General features: G+C 41.3%; 1 protein-coding gene across 1 annotated transcript in view; it reads left to right on the top strand.

Annotated features, from left to right (window-relative positions):
• Positions 1 to 413: 413 nt before the first annotated feature.
• LOC122689723 (zinc finger protein 331-like) overlaps positions 414 to 20,764 on the top strand; it is a 59,125-nt gene continuing 38,774 nt past the window's right edge. Inside the window, exons 1-3 of the mRNA XM_043896402.1 lie at positions 414 to 506; positions 4,164 to 4,290; positions 4,785 to 4,877. Of these exons, the coding sequence (XP_043752337.1) occupies positions 492 to 506; positions 4,164 to 4,290; positions 4,785 to 4,877 (235 nt within the window). The 5' untranslated portion in view covers positions 414 to 491. The remainder of the gene's footprint in view (positions 507 to 4,163; positions 4,291 to 4,784; positions 4,878 to 20,764) is intronic.

The following is a 20,764-nucleotide window of genomic DNA, read 5'->3' as shown; positions in this document are numbered from 1 at the left end:
CCCGCCCTAATCCTCGCTCTGCCGAGGTCTCAGGAGTGCGGAGTGTGAGGCTGCAGCTCAGGGCTCCTAAATGCGGGTCTTCACCCGCCATGTTTCAAAAACTCTCATAATGTAAGTCAGCTAGCCCAGTAGTCAGGTCCATTGTCTCCCGAGAATTGTGCTGCGACCTGCTCTCTGTAATGCAAAAAGAAAGGAGAACTCTCAGGGGTGGTCTGCAAAGAGAATGCACCAAAGGTAAGCACCCAACACAGAATGTGATTCACATGTCAGATTAGTCTTGATTGCCGCCTACCGATCAGAAACAGAGGAAGCCCAAAAAAGGCTCGAAAGGGCAGGAGAGACTAGAATCTTTTTTGTTCATTTTCACTGCAGCAGTTGCAGGTGAGAGAGCTGTGTGGATGCCGTTGACGGTATTTTCCCAAACTGTGGATGTGAGTTTGTGACACAACATCCCCAGAGAAGACTCAGAGCAGCAGGAAGAAGAGGAGGAAATGGCAGCTTCTCAGGTAAACGTCCTGTCCGGGTCTGGGGCTGGGCTGCTTTTCCTCCTGAAATGCCTGGACTGAGAACCTGCAAACCTTTCATTCTCTGATTCTAAGTTTTCTCCCTGGGTGGTTTGTTGTTATCTACCTCTTAGTTTTTCATTTTTTTTTTTCTTAGTATAGTGAAGAGCAGCTCTTTAGACTAACTTCTCCATTAAATCCCAGAGCCTGTTATCCATTGTCTGTATCCCGGCTTTCTCTAGAGCCTAATGAATTCTCAACATGAATTAGTGACGTTCAGTTGTTCATATATGCCCTTTGGGCGAGATCAACACGGGGAAGCCCTGCTACCAGAGACTGCCATTGGGATGTGGTCTGGTGTTAGGATCATAGTGAAGTAGGGGAAAAGCTGTGATGAGTTTATATCTGGATGCAGCTTCAGCTCATTAGAACAGGAGTTACAGATTGTCCTTATAAATAGACTGAACTCAGTGGTCCATAGATCTTCAGAAAAGATTCAGAAATAAAAACGTTGCAGAGACTGCTCTATATCGATAAGTGAGACTAACTACTTAAATGTGGTATTAGGCTACAGATCAGGGAAGGCACATATGAAGTGAAATTGGCATAAAACACTTTTTAAAAATATTGATTTAAATTTGAAAGTGATCGCATTAAAGACCTGAGGTTGCAAGAGACCACAGTATGAACCAGAATTCCATTTTCCTTTAAAAGACCTCAGTGGAAAAGGTATTTGGAATGAGTTTCCTTTGGGAAAGACTGGCGGGAAAATACAGAAAACCCTGGCCATTGTTGAAAGGCACTGGGGTCTTTCTGGAGTCAAAAACAATGGGATTAAACTCCAGTAGGAACAAGCTCATTTCCACTCCAACAGTCTGGAATAAACTCACAAAAGGAACAAGGTCTCCTTGGTTCCAGTACTCTGATGGTGACCAGGGCCACCTGGTTAGAGGTAACACCTGAGGGTTTGAAAGGCAAATCTCAATTGTGGTTTAATTTTTTTTTTTTCTTTCTGATATTAAGGAAAAAGGTTCTAAGGTGTTTTATAAACAACATCCCACACCCACACACATGTAAAGCTTTATAGAATATATAGAAAAGATATTGAAAAGATGTTCCACTTTGCATTCTAAAGGAAACTGCCACTTGAGAATGTGAAGAGGCCAGTGAATAAATGGAACATCATTTCTGGAAAAAAAAAAAATATTGATTTATTTGGCTGCACCAGGTCTTTGTTGTGGCAGGTAGGATCTTCAGTCATCCTTGTAGTTTGCAGGTTCTTTCATTGTGACATGTTAACTCTTAGCTACAGCATGTGGGATCTGGTTTCCTGATGAGGGAAAGAACCAGAGCTCCATGCATTGGGAGCTCAGGGTCTTAGTCACTGGATCATCACGGAGTCCCCAAACTAACATTTTTTAATGATAGATTCAGATCATAGTTTCCATATAGTGACAAAATACCCGTGCAGTGATAATGCATTCTTCCATGTACTTCTTGCCCCATGACTCATGTTCACTGGTTTAGGTGTTTCTGTGAGATTCCCATGCTATGAATTTGTTTTTTTCCATTTGACTTGAACAAGTTTCTTGGAAAGAAAAAGTGAGGGATGTACCTAAACTGTCACAATTAATGGGGTAGTTTCATGTCTTCTTTCTTTCTTTCTGCTTTAGGACATGAACACTCAGGTGTGTTCAGCAGAGATGCTGGGTTTGGGGAGTGGGGGTTTTCATCCCAAGCCCCGGTCTGATCTTTTCCAGTACACTCCATGCTCACATCACAGAGTCTCATCACAGTTTTGTATTTTCCAAAATGTTTACAAAAATCTTATTAATCATAATCTATGCTCAACTGTACTGAAATTCTAAATATAGCTCAGTGTAAATAAAGACTATCATCCTCAAACATTATGTACATTTTTAACCCATTCAAAATTACCTGAGTTTAGTGACATGAGACTTTTTCTCTCTTACCCTTAAAGAGTATACAGCCCCATCAGGATGTAGGTTAGTCCTCAGTGAGATGAACTGAGTAGGCTCTGGGAGTTGGTGTTGGACAGGGAGGTCTGGCGTGCTGTGGCCCATGGTGTCGTGAAGAGTCGGACCTGACTGAGCGACTGAACTGAACTGGAATACATGTATGGAAATACTAACATGACTTGATCAATTATTTCTTCTTCTTCTCTTTTTTTTTTCTGGTTAGTATTTTTAGAAATTCTGTGGAAGGGAATGACTACCCACCCCAGTATTCCTGCTTGGGAATTTCTTGGACAGAGGAACCTGGCAAGTTAGAGTCCATGGGGTCACAAAAAATTGGACATGCCTGAGTGACTAAACCTTTTCTTGGCTTTAGTATTCTTTACAGTTACAGAAACTTCTATCACCTTTTCTTAGCATTGTCTCTGTGAATCTGTGTTTTATTAGTTCAAATCTGAAGTACATAAGCTGAAGTAAAGTTTAAGCTCTGCCATTGAATGACTGTTAATATTTGTCAAAATGTATAAGAGCAACATTACTGATATTCATTATTTCTAACTAACCATATCTCTCAGGTGGGCAGGGAACAAAGCTTCCCCCACTCCTGAACATCCTCAAGAATGCCCTTCTGAGTACTCCTATTTCTCACGGGTGGAAAGGACCAAGCTTCCCCCAGTCCTGCAAATTCAATGGATGACTGCCACTTGGGAAGGCTTCCAGACTATCGTATTAGACCCATTAAAATCTGTAAAACAATTGTTCTGCCCGTAGTCCGAGTCCCCGGTCGGGAAAGAAGACTCCTCGAAACAATGCAACTCGCAATAGGGGAATTTATTACTGACTCGAGCCAGGGCCTCCCGCCCTCACCAGGTGTGTGAGGACGAAAGGCCCCAAGCCCCAGTTCTCTCGGGTATTTATTAGGTCAAAATAAGCAGCAGGTAGTTGGCGCAATCGGATTGGTTACACAGTGGGTAGTTGGCACAAGCTGATTGGTTACACAGTTGCAAGGTAATTTTTGTTGGCCCAGCGTGGGGCTTTCAGTTTTCTCCTGATAGGTTCCCTTTTCTCTGGCTAGGCATATGTTGATTGGCTGGCTCTAGGAGGCCTGATTATTATGTTACCCTGGGAAACCAGGCCTACTCCTAATCTAGGCTGCCTGCCATGGCGTTAGCCGTGACAGCCTCACACAATTACAGTTCCAACTTAAGTATGAATTCTTACCTTACTATTCTATTTCATTACGGTTCAAAATCGTCATTCATGGAACAGAATTTTCAACATTACTAACTCAAGTAACCTTGCTAAAAATGTGGCACTTTGGCCCCACTTCAGAACTCTTGGCTCAGAATACACTTTAAAATAATTTTTTCCTGTTTCTTTAATGAACAATTTATCCTATGTCACAGGAGTAGAACACTGAAAAATAAATATGCTAATGTTGCCCTGATGATTTTATAATTTCTCTTTCAGATGAGAATAGTTTCTCTAATGGCTTGTGGATCATAACTTATCCTCTTTTCTTCACATTAGAAATTGGGTAGAAAGATTACTGTGTAAAAAATATATTTTGTAATGCCAGCCAAGCCACTAAATCACGACCATGTCTCTAAACTTGCTGTTTTCATCTTGGGTCACATAAGGAAGTCTTCCCACGGCCCCATGGCCTCTGTACTTTGTATTTCAGGGACGGCTGACATTCTGGGATGTGTCCATAGACTTCACTCAAGAGGAGTGGGAATGCCTGGACCTCGGTCAGCGGGAATTGTACATGGATGTGATGTTAGAGAACTACGTGAACCTGGCCTCCTTGGGTGAGGATACCTGCCTTCCAGAATCACTCACCTACCCACTAGGTTTTGGTTCCTTCATTTCTAGAATGTCTTCTGAAATTTTCTGCTTCCCACAGTAGTTCCAGATCTCTGCTTTCTAGGGGAAAATGAGTATCTGTGAGTTTAGAAAGAAAGGCTTCATGATGACTCGTTATGCTGGTGATGTTTTTCTTCCTTGATGTACTCCGCCTCCTTCATTCTAGGTTAGTGGTAATTGAGTAAGTTCTGTGGTATTAAATAGTTGCACACTCCCTTAATTTCACATTGACAGTACTTACTTTTGCCTTAGTACTAATTGACCAGAATCTCAGGATCTGATTGATAGGTGTTTGTTAGTATTGTATAGCGGCTTTGTATAAAGTATTTCCAGATATTGCTTTCTAGAACAAAATGGGTTCTCGTCTCACCTGAATACATATTGGATTCGATACTGATGAATCTCTAACAACACAAAGTTTCCTTTCTCTGGTCAACAGGGCTTATCCCTAAGCTGGACCTGGTCGCCTTGCAGGAGCAATTGAAGGATCCCAGGAATATAAGGAGAATGGAGACAACAGCCATTTACCCAGGTAGGTATGAATGGATGGAGATGACTCAGGTGAGTGGCCCAAGGAGCAGCGAGGAACTCATCCTTCGTCACATGGCTTTGGAAGATTTGCTTCAATGGAAATGGTTTTTGAAAACCTGGGTTTGTGTCTGCTACTGTCGTAGAAATGTATCACCTGCCCCATTCTATCTCTTAAGTCATTCATGAATTTATCTCCAATGATTAGTTTTCTCCACCACAGTGTGAACTAAAAGTCTCCTCTTGGCTTGTGACAAACTGCATTCATTTGTTGCTCTTCCATTGCTTGGGGGCCCTAGGAAAACTCTGCCAATTTCTGAGTAAATATGTGACAGTCCTTTTCAAGTTTCCTTCTACTTCTGGACAGAAATGTGTGAGTGGAGTGGTAGACAAACTGCCAAACTTCTAGGAGTACTGGGGATGGGTTTTTGTCCTCTGGTTTATAATTTCCTATCCACTGGGAGCTACACATAGGACTTTCTATATACATTTTAAATTCAAGTAATTTTTCACTGCAGAAAGCAAAACCTTGTGAAAATGAAAGAATGCACATCTCAGGTTGACTTCAAAGTTTCTCTTTCACTTATATGATCTCAGATTAAATATCGTAAGTGTATTTGCCCTCATTCTAACTTCTAAAATACTTTGTTATACTCCATTACCTCATAGAATTTTAAAATAAATTGACATAAACTCATAGCACATTTTCCACTGTATTATTAATAGTTGATTCAAACTATGACAATTTTTAGGTTATATGAAGAAATCTTTTTTAAAAGTTCCAATTGGAATATAGCTGTTTTCCAATTTTGTACTCCTTTACAGCAAAGAGAATCAATTATACATATCAGTCAGTTCCGTTCAGTTGCTCAGTCGAGTCTGACTCTGCAATCCATGGTCTGCAGCAAGCCAGGCTTCCCTGTCCATCATCAACTCCCAGAGCCTGCTCAAACTCTTGGCCATCGAGTCAGTGGTGCCATTCAACCATCTCATCTACCGTTGTCCCCTTCTCTCATCTTCAGTCTTTCCCAGCATCAGGGCCTTTTTCAGTGAGTCAGGTCTTCGCATCAGGTGGCCAGAGCATCAGAGCTTCAGCATCAGTCCTTCCAATGAATATTCAGAACCTATTTCCTTTAGGATGGAGTGGTGTGATCTTCTTGCAGTCCAAGAGACTCTCAAGAGTCTTCTCCAACACCACAGTTCAAAAGCATTACTTCTTCGGCACTCAGCTTTCTTCATGGTCCAACTCTCACATCCAAACATGACTACTGGAAAAACCATAGCTTTGACTAGACGAACCTCTGTCAGCAAAGAAATGTTTCTGCTTTTTAATATGCTGCCTGCTTTGGTCACAGCTTTTCTTCCAAGGAGCAAGCGTCGTTTACTTTCATGGCTGTAGTCACCATCTGCAGTGATTTTTGGAACCCCCAAAAATAAAGTGTCTCGGTGTTTTCACTTTCTCCTGCCGATTGCCATGAAACGATCTGACTGGTGCCATGATCTTCGTTTTGTGAAGGCTGAGTTTTTCAGCCTTTTCACTGTCTTCTTTCAGTTTCATCAAGAGACGCCTCAGTTCATCTTCTCTTTCTGCTATAAGGGTGGTGTCATCAGAACATCTGAGATTATGAATATTTCTCCCTGAAATCTTGATTCCAATTAGTACCTCACCCAACCTGATATGTTGCATGACGTACTGAGCATATAAGTTGAATAAGCAGGGTGACAATGTACAGCCTTGACGTACTCCTTTCCCAATTTGGAATCAGTCCATTGTCACATGTCTAGTTCTCACTGTTTCTTCTTGACATGCATCCAGATTTCTCAGGAGGCGGGTAAGGTTGTCTGGTGTTCCCATCTCTTTAAGAATTTTTCACAGGTTCTTGTGATCCTCACAATCAAAGGACAATAAAGCAGATGTAGTCATTTTTTCAGAACTCTCTTGCTTTTTATATGATTCAAGGGATGTTGGCAATTTGGTCTCTAGTTCCTCTGCCATTTCTAAATCCAGTTTGAACATCTGGAAGTTCTCGGTTCACATACTGTGAAAGCCTTGCTAGGAAAATATTTGAGCCTTTACTATGGTTTGAAACGAGGGAAATTGTGTAGTAGTTTGAGCATTCCTTGGCGTTGTCTTTCTTTGTGATTGGAATGAAAACTGACCTTTCCCAGTCCTGTGTCCAGTGCTGAGTTTTCAAAATTTGCTGCCTTATCTAGAGCAGAATTTTAGCATTATCATCTTTTAGGACTTGAAATAGGTCAGCTGGAGTTCCATCACTTCCACTAGCTTTGTTGGTCATCATGCCTTCTAAGTCCTACTTGACTTTGGATGCCAGGATATCTGTTCCTAGGTGAGTGATCATACCATCTTGGTTATATTAGTCATTAAGATCTTTTTTTGTATAGTTCTTCCATGTATTCTTGCCAACTTCTCTTAATATTTTCTGCTTCTTTTAGGTCCATCCCATTTCTGACCTTTATTGTTCCCATCTTTGCTTGAAATATTCCCGGTACCTCTACTTTTCTTAAGGAGATCTCTAGTCTTTACCGTTCTGTTCATTCCTTCCCATTTAGGTCTCCAAAGAGCAATGAGTAGACTTCCCTCTTTCAGTCATAGTTTTAAAGTCTCTCTTCTTATTTAATTTCTTAAAACTAGTACTTTATTAAGTTTATCTTATTTGTATTCTGCTTCCTTGGACACTGTCTTATGTTTCCTCAGTTTCTGATTAGTTCTCTATCACTATCATTTATGATTTTTAGATGGAAACATCTAATAGGCCATTCTCAGAAATGTGTGTGGCAAGAAGTGGATTTAAGAATTATTAGGCACCTAGGATTTGTGAAAGTGTTTGGTGTCTCCACTTAAGAGGACTAAAAGTAGGAAGTAATCATTAGATTACCTGTCACCTCTGAATTCAGTGGTGCTTGGAGGTTTTTAACTTGTTTCTTCCCCTATAACCTATTTATTTGCCATCTCATTTTTTCCAGTGTTCTGTTTGTGGTCTCTCTTTTGAAGGCTACAGGAACCTAGTTAGCCTTCCTTCTGGTGTCTGCACCTTGGTGGGTGAGGTTGGTCCCGAGGTTTGTGCCCTTATCCTCTTGATCTGGGCTTTGATTGCTGTTAACCGTGACCAGAGCCTGCTGTGGATATTCAGGGCTGTTTCCACATTGCTCTGTGGTTGTTACTGCCCTCTCTCTGGTGGTGCCTGCTCCCTGCATGGTGCAATAGAGCCCCCAGGCCTGAATCTTAGCTGTGATTGTGATCTGTGGTGCGAGACAGGTGGGACTGGAGCACCTGCACATGGAGAAAAGTCGCTGAGTATTACTCCTCTGGGGATGTTCACTCAGGATGTGCTCTGGTTCCCCCTCCCATGCGTTCTGCAGGCTCTCATGTGATGTAGTGTAGGCACTGCTCTTGGCCCCACCTTAACCATGGGCCTGATGGCACATGGCCCTGGATGTTCACAGATGTTGTTTTCACAAGGTCACCAGCATAGATTCAGTGAAGTCAGGTCCTGGGGTTGCATTCAGCGTGGAGCTGGACCTTCTGTGGTGCTCTGGGGCAGCTCAGGCTCTGTCCTGGCCCAGCCCCCTTGTGTGGGAGCCCACAGAGTCTACAGCAGCTAGAGCTACCCCTGCCATGACTGAGAGAGCGCTGGTAGGTGATTCAGATGCTCTGTAGGGGCTGAGGTTACACAGCTGGCCGTGGATGTGAGACCGTGGCTTCTGTTGCTGCAGGGAGAAGTGTCAGCGTTTCTTCTTCATCCCTGGGGCTCAGCTGTGCTTTCAACTCCATCTGAGCGTGTGGGCAACTCACAGGTGTCTGCTCCTGAGCTGCCCCAGAGCACAGGAGTCTGCTGATTGTGGAGGAGGTCGATGGGGGAGGCCATGGCTGGTGGCTCAAAAGACCTACATGGGTGGAGTTCTTCATAATCCTTGGTGAGCAGGTCCTGCACAAGGTTCAAGGGATGCAATGGGCTCCTTCTTTGGGCATCACTCACCAAAGGTACTCTGCTCTATGGTGGTTCAGGCTTCCAACTGAAACATCCCACTTGTAGAGCTCCTCCCTCACTCCCATCCCTTCAGGATGTTTTCTCATAGCCAACTGCAGTCCTCTGCCTGGGTCTGCTCTCCAGAACCCACATTCCAGCACCCAGCCCTTGTCTGCTGTGGTGGACCTGCCTCTAAGGCTGGTTGGGTAGGGCAGGGGTCAGGACCCCATGTGAAGGTCTCACTCTGTCCTGCTGCCACACGCTGTTTGCCATGTTCTCTTCCCACAGAGAGTGAGGCTCTCCTTCTGTCCAAACTGAGCTCCCCTAGTGAGGGGCGTCCCCAGATATTGAGACCTCTTCTGACTTTCATCTCCCTCATGATTGCAGGCCCCTACACACTTCCTCTCCGCTTCCTTTTCCTTCTTCTTTCTTTTCCTTCCTTTTCTTCTTTCTTTTCCTTCCTTGTCCTTCTTCTTTCTTTTCTTTCCTTTTCTTCTTCTTTCTTTTATCCTACCTGGCTCAGCAGGAATCTTTCTTGTTTTTTTAGATTTCAAGAGGCCTCTGCTATGTTCAGCAGGGCTCTCATAATTGTTCCATTTCTCATTCATTTGGGCAGAGTTAATCTCCACATCTGCCTAAACCACTGGTGTCTTGATCCTTCTGTCTCCACTTTATTTTATTTTATCTTTTTTTTTTCCATTTTATTTCTAAAGTAGCTAATGGTCATCAATTTTCTCCAAATCTTTAAAGATTTTCACTGAGAATAGAAGGTAAAATTACTTGCTATTTGGAATCTTTCAGCTATGACTCCACAAGACATCCAGGATTTGATGCCAAAGAAGCCAGCGTTAGAAGATGTATTCCCAAAATCAAACCTAGGAATATATCAAACATCTCAGCTCAGAAACTTAAATTTAATGAAAGACTGGGAATGTCCGAGAGTATATGAAAGATGGAGAGTGTGTTTAAGTGGACATAAAGAAATGCAGACAGTTACACATAATGCTAACATTACTGCAAAAAGAAATCAGCAACATGAGTCAAACTGGGAAAAACACTGCCTTCAGTCTTCAACATCTGCAGAGAAGTGTAAGTATTTAAGGAAAGGTTTCCATCCTTTTGTGAAACATACATGTTCTCTGAAAGGAAATGTGGAAAATCTGGAAGGTAATCTAGTCTCTACTGAAAATACTCATTCAGACAATTCTGAACATAGGCTTCGACTAAACATACATTCAAGCATGTCTGAACACCTACAATTTAACAATGAGTGGGAAAACTCACAATCTAATCAATTTGAGGGATCCATGACCAGGAGGTCATTATTCTTCCCCCAACAGATATTTTCTCTGCATTCCAAGATGTATAATGTTGATGATAATGGAAGAGATGTAATGCAACCGTCATTGTTCAATACATATTGTGATGTGGTTAATATACAACAACGTTGTATGTGTAATAAAATGAGTGAGACTTTAAGTATGAGCTCCAGCTCCAATAATTACAACAGTATTTCTGGTGGACTGAGAAGGTATTCAGACAATGAAACTGGGTATACGGTTGAAGTAGACTCAAACCTTAAGAAACATCAGAGACCCAAATCTTCAAACAAGGAAGCTAAAAGTAATAAATATGGAAATACCATTTATCAAATGTCAGGTTTTTCTTTCGATAAGAGTACTTGCACTGAAGAGAGGACTTGTACTGAATATGGTAAGGTTTCTAGTCAGTCTTCAGAACTTTTTCCACAGCACACTGTTCAGAATCCACAGAAAGAAAACAAGTGTAAGGTATGTGGGAAAGTCTTTAGTAAGCCATCCAATCTAAATAAACATGGGAAAATTCATACAGGAAGGAAACCTTTCCAATGTACAGAATGTAGCAAAGGGTTTAAACGTCGCTCACATCTTACTCAACATCAGCGAATTCACACTGGAGAGAAACCTTATAAATGTATAGAATGTGGCAAAGTGTTTACTCACAATTCAAGTCTTTTTCATCATCGGCAAATTCATACTGGAGAGAAACATTACAAATGTACAGAATGTGGCAAAGCCTTTACTTACAATTCAGGTCTTATTCATCATCGGCAAATTCACACTGGAGAGAAACATTACAAATGTACAGAATGTGGCAAAGCCTTTACTTACAATTCAGGTCTTATTCAACATCAACAGGTTCATACTGGAGAGAGACCTTGCAAATGTAAAGAATGTGGCAAAGCCTTTACTACAAGTTGGAACCTTTCTCAACATCACCGAATTCATACTGGGGATAGACGTTATAAATGTACAGAATGTGGCAAGGCCTTTATTAAGGGTTCTGGTCTTACTAAACATCAACGAATCCATACTGGGGAGAGACCATTTTCATGTACTGAATGTGGCAAAGACTTTGCTTACAACTCAGCACTTACTCAACATCAGCGAATTCATACTGGAGAGAGACCTTATAAATGTACAGAATGTGGCAAAGCCTTTCGTCGTAGTAGTTATCTCAGTAAGCATCTGAGAAGACACACTGGAGAGAAACCGTAGTAATGGAACAAGTGATGGAAGAGGTTTGCCCTGAACATGCATCAGAAAACACAAGAATTTATACAAGAAACCTATCGAAGTGATGTAACTAATAGGTAGAAAAGTATTTAATCAAAAGTTAAATTGAAATAAATATCAGAGATTGCATACTAGAAGGCATTTCATCAATTTTGTTTTCAGAATTTTCCCTGAAAGAGAATGAATGTAGGGAGCACTCCATAGTTAAAACACATAGGAGATGAATATATTAGCATGAATTGTGAGATGAAGGTTGATGGTTAGAAAGTTACAATTCATAGCACTGTGTGTATGCTTGTTAATAATGATATGATTTCAGATTATTTGAAATGAATGTAATTCAGCACTCAAGTAACCCATACCATTCCTTCTTTCAAACATAGGTTTTTGATGGCTTATTAAATATTAGCCTTTTAATACTGTGTTGCAACCATTTCTATCTATTCTCCATTAGAAGGTGAAGGATATCATGATGTTAAATGGACAATGCCAATCTAAATGGAGGTGTTTGTCATTGATGTGAAATATCTGGAGGTTGCCATGATGTAAGTGATCATTTAATCTTTCCATGTTGTAAAGTAAGACAGAAGTTGGTTGTAAGGTTTCAATAGTAATACCCTTGGTTTGTAAGAATACAATGACAGTTCACTGCAATATTGATGTATCTCTATAATATCAACACAAGTCATGATTGTTACTTGACCATGTTGAAATAAAGACAGCTTCTGTGATAACCTAGAAATGTATTAGAAACCCTTCTTGGAAAAGACATGGAATTAGTGTATATCATGCTTGCTAAGTGCTTCCTAGGCTTTGTTTGGTAAGCTGTGAAAATCACAAATCTCACATCACTATATCCTAAAACGAATATCTTTCTCTGTACTTTTGATCTGTACTTAATCATGGATCATACCATGGATTGTAAAAGGTTTTATTTCCACTCTGTGTGAAATTAATACATGGTTATTAATAAAAGAGAATGGCTTTTAGTGTTTCAGTTGATTGTAATGAATGAATTGTTAACCCACCACCAACAGAAATCTCCCCCACCTTATTTAAGGTGGTAGTGAAGAGATGACGATGAACTATTTGGTAGCACAGAGAGATGACATATGTGGAAATTAGTTTACTCACTGGCTTTAAATTTCTCATAACTTCAGATATATTTCATCATTTCTATGTTGTATCTCCTTCCCATTTTGTAACTATTTGGACACTGTGATGTTTCTAATAAGAAACATTATACGGAGTCCTGTTGAGAGCTCCCCTGAACTACTCCATTCTGTTGCTGCCTCAGCATCTGTCTGGGGAGCAAGCAGCCTGCAGGTCCTTGAACTCACACCAGCCAGTCCTGTGAGCGCCTGCACTAGATGACCGCCTTCCTTGAGATCAGCAGTCATGCTGAACCCCAGGGTGTATTCACAGGCCCCTGTTCAATCACACTGAGAGATTCAATTTCTAGGCAGGTTGATAAGTCCGGGGGTCCCAAAGGTGAGAGAGGTCTGGAATTCTCAAGGAGGAAGAAAGAACAAACTTTCCCCCCCCCCTCCCTCTACGTTCCTTAGGGTTATGAAACAAATTATACTGCTTGAGGACAGTCTCTGGAAAAAAAAAAAAAAAAAACAACTTTCTGGCTAATCCTGTTGTCTTAAAATGCAAATTATGGGAGTGTGTCCAGTGAGGTCTTTACAACATCCAAACATTCTTGTGATTCAGTGTAATAACTAATTAAAAGTATACAACTCCTTTGCTAACACTAGTGAGGGGGCATTCTTTCTGCCCCCTTCTGATGTCTATGTCAGAAGCTTTCTCTATCTCTTTTATACTTTAATAAAACTTTATTACACAAAAACTCTGAATGATCAAGCATCATCTCTGGCTCCAGATTGAATTCTTCTCCTCAAGAGACTAAGAATCCAGGTGTCTTGTTAAGCAGCAACCTTTCAAAACCCTCACAGTACTCACCAGAATCCTTGTGTTAGCTTGAATTCAGCAATCCATATTCCGCCTAGGGAGCCCAGAGCACTCCACCCAGGGTAACCTCTAAAGGCTGAACTGCAAGTACTGGTGTTTTCTCTGATTCCCGCTTTGACCTCTCTCAGAAATGCCTGCCCTAAATCCTCCGCTACAGAGAGGGCTTCGTGCGGTGAGTGTGAGGCTTTGAGCTCAGGACTCCTGAACGTTGGTTTGGGGAAGAAACATCAGAAAAACTGGGATTTTCTGATGACACCTTTCACGGCAGCAGTGTTGACCTGCAAATTCATAACTTCTTGGAGTGGGGACCTGGGCACCAGGGATTTGTATTCATTGAAATGGTTCAGAAAGAATCTTTAGCCAAGTGGTTTCCATCTGGTGTCCCACCAGGATCATGTGACCAGTGTCAGGAAATGACCTCACTGATGTCCTCCCAACAGAGTTCCATGTTGGTTCTCTGGGAGTGTCAGTGCGGTGTGTAGGAAGTCCTCCAGGGCATTCTAAGGAGAGACTTGGGATAAGGACGACGCTCCTGGTCCATCTGTGAGAGATGAGCCCTGGACTCTGTCTGAGGAGAGGCCGCAGGGTTGGTCTAGCTGGATTTGGACCGGGGAAGTCAGTCAGCTCACATTGTCTGTGTGAGCAGAGTGTTAGGAGTGCTTTATGTGGAGAGACCAATCAAGAAATAAGTTCACAGGCTGGTCTCCAGGTAGGAATTGATTGTTCCTGAACCTCTCCTGAGACAGAGGACAGGAGAGGTCGGTCTTCTCAGCTTTCCAAGGTCCTTCTGTCTGTAGGAGCGGTGGTTGCAGGTTAAAGAGCTGTGTTGATGCCCTCCAAGGTAGTTTCTCAAAACTCAGAAGTGCGTTTGCAGGATAATATCCCCAGACAAGACAGAGCAGGAGGAGGAAAGGAGGGAATGGCAGCTTCTCAGGTCAATATCCTGTCCTGGGTCTGGGGCTGTGTCTGCTTTTCCTCCAGAAATGCCCAAATGAGAACATGCAAGCCTTTAGCTCTCTCCTCCTAAGTTGTCTTCCCGGGCATTTGTTATCTATCATCTTATTTTTCCCATTTCCTCTTATATTAGTGAATACCAACCCTTTAGACTACTTCCTTGTGTCCCAGAGTCTTTTCTACATTGTCTGCATCCTCGCTTTCTATGGAGCATGATGAATTCTCATCATGAATTGGCGACTTTCAACTGTTGAAACTATCCTTTTTGTGAGAGATCAGCATGGGGACTCACTCCTATCCTCACTCCCACTGGGATGTGGTTTGGTGTTGGGATTTCAGGGACGTTGGGAAATGCAGTGATGGCTTAGCACCAGGATGTAATTTAGATATTTAAAAACCGAGTTTGAAAATGCCATTATGCATAGAACCAACTCTCTTCTGTCCATGGGATTTTCCAGGCAAGTATTCCTGTAGTGGGTTGCCATTTCCTCGTCCCGGGGTTTTTTCCACCCCGAGACTGAAGCTGCATCTCCAGCATTGGCAGGCAGATTCTTTACCACTGAGCCAGCTGGGAAGCCCAGTGACTCAACTCAGTGGTCCAGAGTTTTTCAGAAAATTTTCAGTGGGCATTGTACAGAGACGTGATGTTAGAGAACTGTAGGAACCTGGCCCACGTGGGTGAGGACAACTTCCTTCCAGAATCCCTTATCTACCCACTGACTTTTGGTTCCATCATTTCTAGAATTTTCTGAGAATTTTCTGATTCACAGAATAGTTTGAAGTCTCACCTACCTAGGGAAAATGGGCATGTATGAATTTAGAAAGAAAGGCTTTAGGATAATTCATTATGCTGGTAACCTTTTTCTTCCTTGATGTACTCTGCCTCCTTCTGTGAGACTCAAATCCTAGGCAGGTTGATAAGAAGTCTGGGGTCCCCGAGGAGGGGGGGGGGATAAGGGAGGAGAGAGGGGTCTCAAAGAGGAGATAGGGGTCTGGAATTCTCAAGGCAGAGAAAAGGACAAATACCTTTTTTCCCTCTACATTCCTTGGTCTTAGACACATAAAATGACATTTTTTATGTTATGTGTCTTAGACACATGACTTTTTCTTTAAGCCCAGAACTGATGATTAAACAAGAAACAACTTGGTTTAAACTCTGTACTAGGGATTATACAACAACAATGTATCCTGCTTGAGGACAGTTTATCCTTCCTGAATACCTCCTGACTAATCCTGATATCTTAGAATTTGTATTATCGGAGTGGGTCTGGTTCAGTTCAGTTCAGTAGCTCAGTCCTGTCTATTTGCCACCCCATGGACTGAGCACACCAGGGCTGTCTGTCCATCGCCAACTCCCAGAGTTTACTCAAACTCATGTCCATTGAGTTGACGATGGCATCCAACCATCTCATCCTCTGTCGTCCCCTTCTCCTCCCGCCTTCAATCTTTCCCACCATCAAGGTCTTTTCAAATGAATCATCCCTTCGCATCAGCTGGCCAAAGTATTGGAGATTCAGCTTCAGCATCAGTCCTTCCAATGAATATTCAGAACTGATTTCATTTAGGATGGACTGGTTGGATCTCCTTACAGTCCAAGGAACTTCCAAAAGTCTTCTCCAACACCACACTTCGAAAGTGTCAATTCTTCCGTGTTCAGCTTTCTTGGTAGTCCAATCCTCACATCCATGCATGACTACTGGAGAAACCACATCTTTGACTAGATGGATATTTGTTGGCCAAGTAATGTCTCTGCTTTTTAATATGCTGTCTAGGTTGGTCATAACTTTTCTCAAAGGAGCAAGCGTCTTTTAATTTCATGGCTGCAGTAACTATCTATACTGATCTTGGAGCCCCCCCAAAATAGTCTATTACTGTTTGGATTGTTTCCCCATCTATTTGCCAAGAAGTGATACAACCAGATGCCATGATCTTAGTTTTCTGAATGTTGAGTTTTAAGCCAATTTTTTCACTCTCCTCTTTCAGTTTCTTTCTTTCCTTTTTTTTTTTTTTTTTTCTAGAAAGAAGAACATTTCTTTACAATGAGTGGAGCTCTTCTTCCAAGGAAAAAAAGAGCATCTCTTATATTTATTTATCCCTGAATTCTTTTCTTAATTGAGGTATAGTTGATGTACAATATTACATTAGTTTCAGGTATATACCATAGTGATTCAGTATTTTTACAGATTATACTCCATTAAAAGTTATCACAAGATAAAGGGTATAATTTTCTATGCTATACAATATATCCTTGTGACTTATCTATTTTATACATAGTAGTTTTTGTAATTTATTTATTTTCATCGGAAGCTAATTACCTTACAATATTGTAGTGGTGTCCTCTTTCAGTTTCATCAAGAGGGTCTTTAGATCTTCTTTGCTTTCTGCCTTAAGGGTGATTTCATCTGCATATCTGAGGTTATGGATGTTTCTCCTGGTAATCTTGACTCCAGCCTGTGCTTCAGCCAGCCCAGCACTTTTCATGATGTGCTGTGCATATAAGTTAAATAAGCAGGGTGACGTATACAGCCTTGAGTACTCCTTTCCCGATTGGGAACCAGTATGTTGACCCATGTCTAGTTCTAACTGTTGCTTCTTGACCTGCATACAGATTTCTCAGGAGGCAGGTCAGGTGGTCTGGTGTTCCCATCTCCTGAAGAATTTTCTACAGTTTGTTGTGATCCACATGGTCAACGGCTTTGGCACAGTCAATAAAGGGGTCTGGGTCTGGTAGGATCTTTCTATTGTTAAGTTCTAATCATGTTATCCTCAAACATAAATTGTAGGAGTGGGTCTGGTAAAATTTTTACAACCTTGAGACATTGTTTTGATTTATTGTAATCACTGATTTAATAAGTATATAGCTCCCTTTCTTAGTCTAGCAAGGGGGGCACTCTCCGCCCCCTTCTGATGTCTCTGTCAGAAGCTTCTCTGTCCCGTTTTCACTTTAATAAAACTCTGCTACACAAAAGCTCTTGAGTGATCAAGTCTGATACCTGGTCCCTGGTCCTGAAGTTAAATCTTCTTGTTTGGAGATCATGAATCTGACACCCTTCACTGTAAGCTATCATTTTATTCTAGGTTAGTGGTAATTATCTTAATTTCACAGTTACACACTTATTTTGCCTTCGTAGTACTTGACCAATATCTCAGGATCTGATGTTATGTGTTTGTTTGTGTTATATAGGTGATTTGAATAAAGAATTTGGGGAAATCATTTTCCGGGCAGTATTAACATTCTCCCATGCATTCTTGTCTCAACTGAATACATACTGGATTGGACACTGATGAATCTCTGACAACACAAATATTCCTTTCTCTGATGAACAGGTCTTGTGGTCTCTAAGCTGGACCTGGTCACCTTTCTGGAGCAATTGAATGATCCCAGGAGTATAAGGAGAATGGAGACATCAGCCATATACCCAGGTAGTTATGAATGGATGGAGATGATGACTCAGATGAGAGGTCCAAGGAGCAGTGAGGAAGTCATCCTTCCCCAGGTAGTTCTGGAAGCTCATCTTCAGTGGAAATCAACTGGGAAAATCTGGTTTTGTATCCACTGCTGTCAGAGAAATGTATCACCTGCCCCATTCTGTCTCTTAAATCATTCATGAATTCATCTCCAGCGATTACTTTTCTTCATCACAGTGTGAACTAAAAGTCTCTTCTTGGCTTGTGACAAACTGCATTCACTGGTTGCTCTTCCATTTCTTGGGGGTCCTAGAAAAACTGGTCCGATTTTGAGTAACTGTATGCCAGTCCTTTTAAAGTTTCTTTCTACCTCTAGACAAAAATATGTGGGTGAAGTGGTAGACAAACTGCTTAATTTTTAGGAATACTGGGGACAGGTTTTTGTTTTCTGATTTTTAACTTCGTATCCACTGAGAACTAGAGATAGGACCTTCTAAATCAAATTTCAAACTCAAGTACTTTTGTCACTGCAGAAAGCAAAACCTCGCCAAAATGAAAGAATGCACATCTCAGGTTGACTTCAAAGTTTCTCTTTTCCTTATATGATCTTATATTAAATATCTTAAGTGCATTTGCCCCAATTCTAAAATGCGAAAATATTTAATATATTCAATTACCTCATAGAATTTTAAAATAAACTGGCATAAATGTTTAGCACATTTCCCCCATATTATTAATCATTGATTCAAGCTATAACAATTTCTAGATTATATAAATATATCCGTTTAAAAAGTTCTATTTGGAATATAGCTGTTTTACAATTTTGTACTACTGTACTGCAAAGAGAATCAATTACACCTATCAGTCAGTTCAGTTCAGTTGCTCAGTCGTGTCCAACTCTTTGGGACTCCATGGACTACAGCACGCCAGGCTTCCCTGTCCATCACCAACTCCCAGAGCCTGCTCAAACTCAGGTCCATCGAGTCAGTGATGCCATACAAACATCTCATCCTCTCGTTCCCTTCTCCTCCTGCCCTCAGTCTTACCCAGCATCAAGATGTTTCCTAATGCATCAGTTCTTCACATCAGATGGTCAAAGTATTGGAGCTTCAGCTTCAGCATCAGTCCTTCCAACAAATATTCAGGACTGATTCCCTTTAAGATGGAGTGGTGTGATCTTTTTGCAGTCTAAGAGACTCTCAAGAGTCTTCTCCAACATCACAGTTCAAAAGCATCAATTTTTCCATATTCAGCCTTCTTTATGGTTCAACTCTTACATCCACACATGACTGCTGGAAAAACCATACCTTTGACTAGACAGACATTTGTCTGCAAAGTAATGTCTCTATTTTTCATTATGCTGTCTACATTGCCCATAGCTTTCCTTCCAAGGAGCAAGCGTTTTTTACTCTCATGGTTGAAGTCAACATCTGCAGTGAGTTTGGAGCCCAAGAAAGTAAAGTCTCACTGTTTCAATTGTTTCCCCATCTATTTGCCGTGAACCGATGGGACTGGATGCCATGATCTTAGTTTTCTGAATGCTGAGTTTGAAGCCAACTTTTTCACTCCTCTCTTTCAGTTTCATCAAGAGACTCTTCAGTTCCCCATTGCTTTCTGCCATTAGGGTGGAGTCATCTGTATATCTGAGGTTACTGATGTTTCTCCCTGCAGTCTTGATTCCAGTTTGTGCTTCTTCAAGCCCGACATTTCACGTGATGAAAAGTGAAAGTAAAAGTCACTCCGTTCTGACCAACTCTTTGTGACCCTATGGACTATACAATCCATGGAATTCTTTAGGCCAGAATACTGGAGTGGGTAGCCATTCCCTTCTCCAGGGGATCTTCCCAGCCCAGGGTTCGAACTGAGGTCTCCTGCATGATGCACTCTGCATAAAAGTTAGATAAACAGGGTGACAATAGGCAGTCTTGACATATTCCTTTCCCTATTTGGAACTAGTCCGTTTTTTCATGTCCAGTACTGTTTCTTCTTGACTTGCATACAGATTGCTCAGGAGGTGGGTAAGGTGGTCTGGTATCCCCATCTCATTAAGAATTTGCCACACTTTGTTTTGATCCACACCGTCAAAGGCTGTGGAGTAGTCAATAAAACATAAGTAGATGTTTTTCTGGAACTCTCTTGCTTTTTCTATGATTCAATAGATGTTGGCAATTTAACCTCTGGTTCCTCTGCCTTTCCAAATCCAGTTTGAACATCTGGAAGTTCTCAGTTCACATACTGTTGAAGACACACTTGGAGAATATTAAATCTTACTTTGGCAGTATGTGAAATGAGTGCAATTGTGTGGTAGTTTGGTCATTCTTTGGCATTGCCTTTCTTTGAGATTGGAATGAAAACTGACCTTTTCCAGTCCTGTGGCCAATGCTGAGTTTTCCAAATTAGCTGGCATGTTGAGTGCAGCACTTTAGCAACATCATCTTTTAGGACTTGAAATAGCTCAACTGGAATTCTATCTCCTCCACTAGCTTTATTCATAGTGATCCTTCCCATGGCCCACTTGACTTCAGACTCCAGAATGTCTGTCTCTAGGTGAGTGATCACACCATCCTAGTTATATTGGTCATTAAGATCATTTTTGTATATCTCTTCTGTGTATTCTTGGCCCTTTTTCTTAATACTTTCCACTTCTGTCAGGTCCATACCACTTCTGTCCTCTATTGTGCCCATCTTTGCATAAAAATTTCCCTTGATATATCAATTTTCTTGAAGAGATCTGCAGTCTTCCCCATTCTATTGATATCTGTCCCACTTTGGTCTCTACAGAGCTATGAGTAGACTTCCCTGAGTCTCAACCGTATTTTTAAAAGGCTCTCTTCTTATATAATTTCTTAAGGACTAGCACTTTATAAAGTTTATCTCATTTGTAATCCACTTCCTCGGACACTGTCTTATGTGTCCTCAGTTTCTGATTTGTTTTCTGTCACTATCATTTATGAATTTTAGATTCAAACATCTAATAGAAAATTCTCAGAAACATGTGTGAAAAGAAGTGG

The sequence above is a fragment of the Cervus elaphus genome, chromosome 4, assembly GCF_910594005.1.
Source record: "Cervus elaphus chromosome 4, mCerEla1.1, whole genome shotgun sequence".
NCBI classification, from domain to species: Eukaryota; Metazoa; Chordata; class Mammalia; order Artiodactyla; family Cervidae; genus Cervus; species Cervus elaphus.
This window is presented reverse-complemented; position numbering and strand designations above follow the sequence as displayed.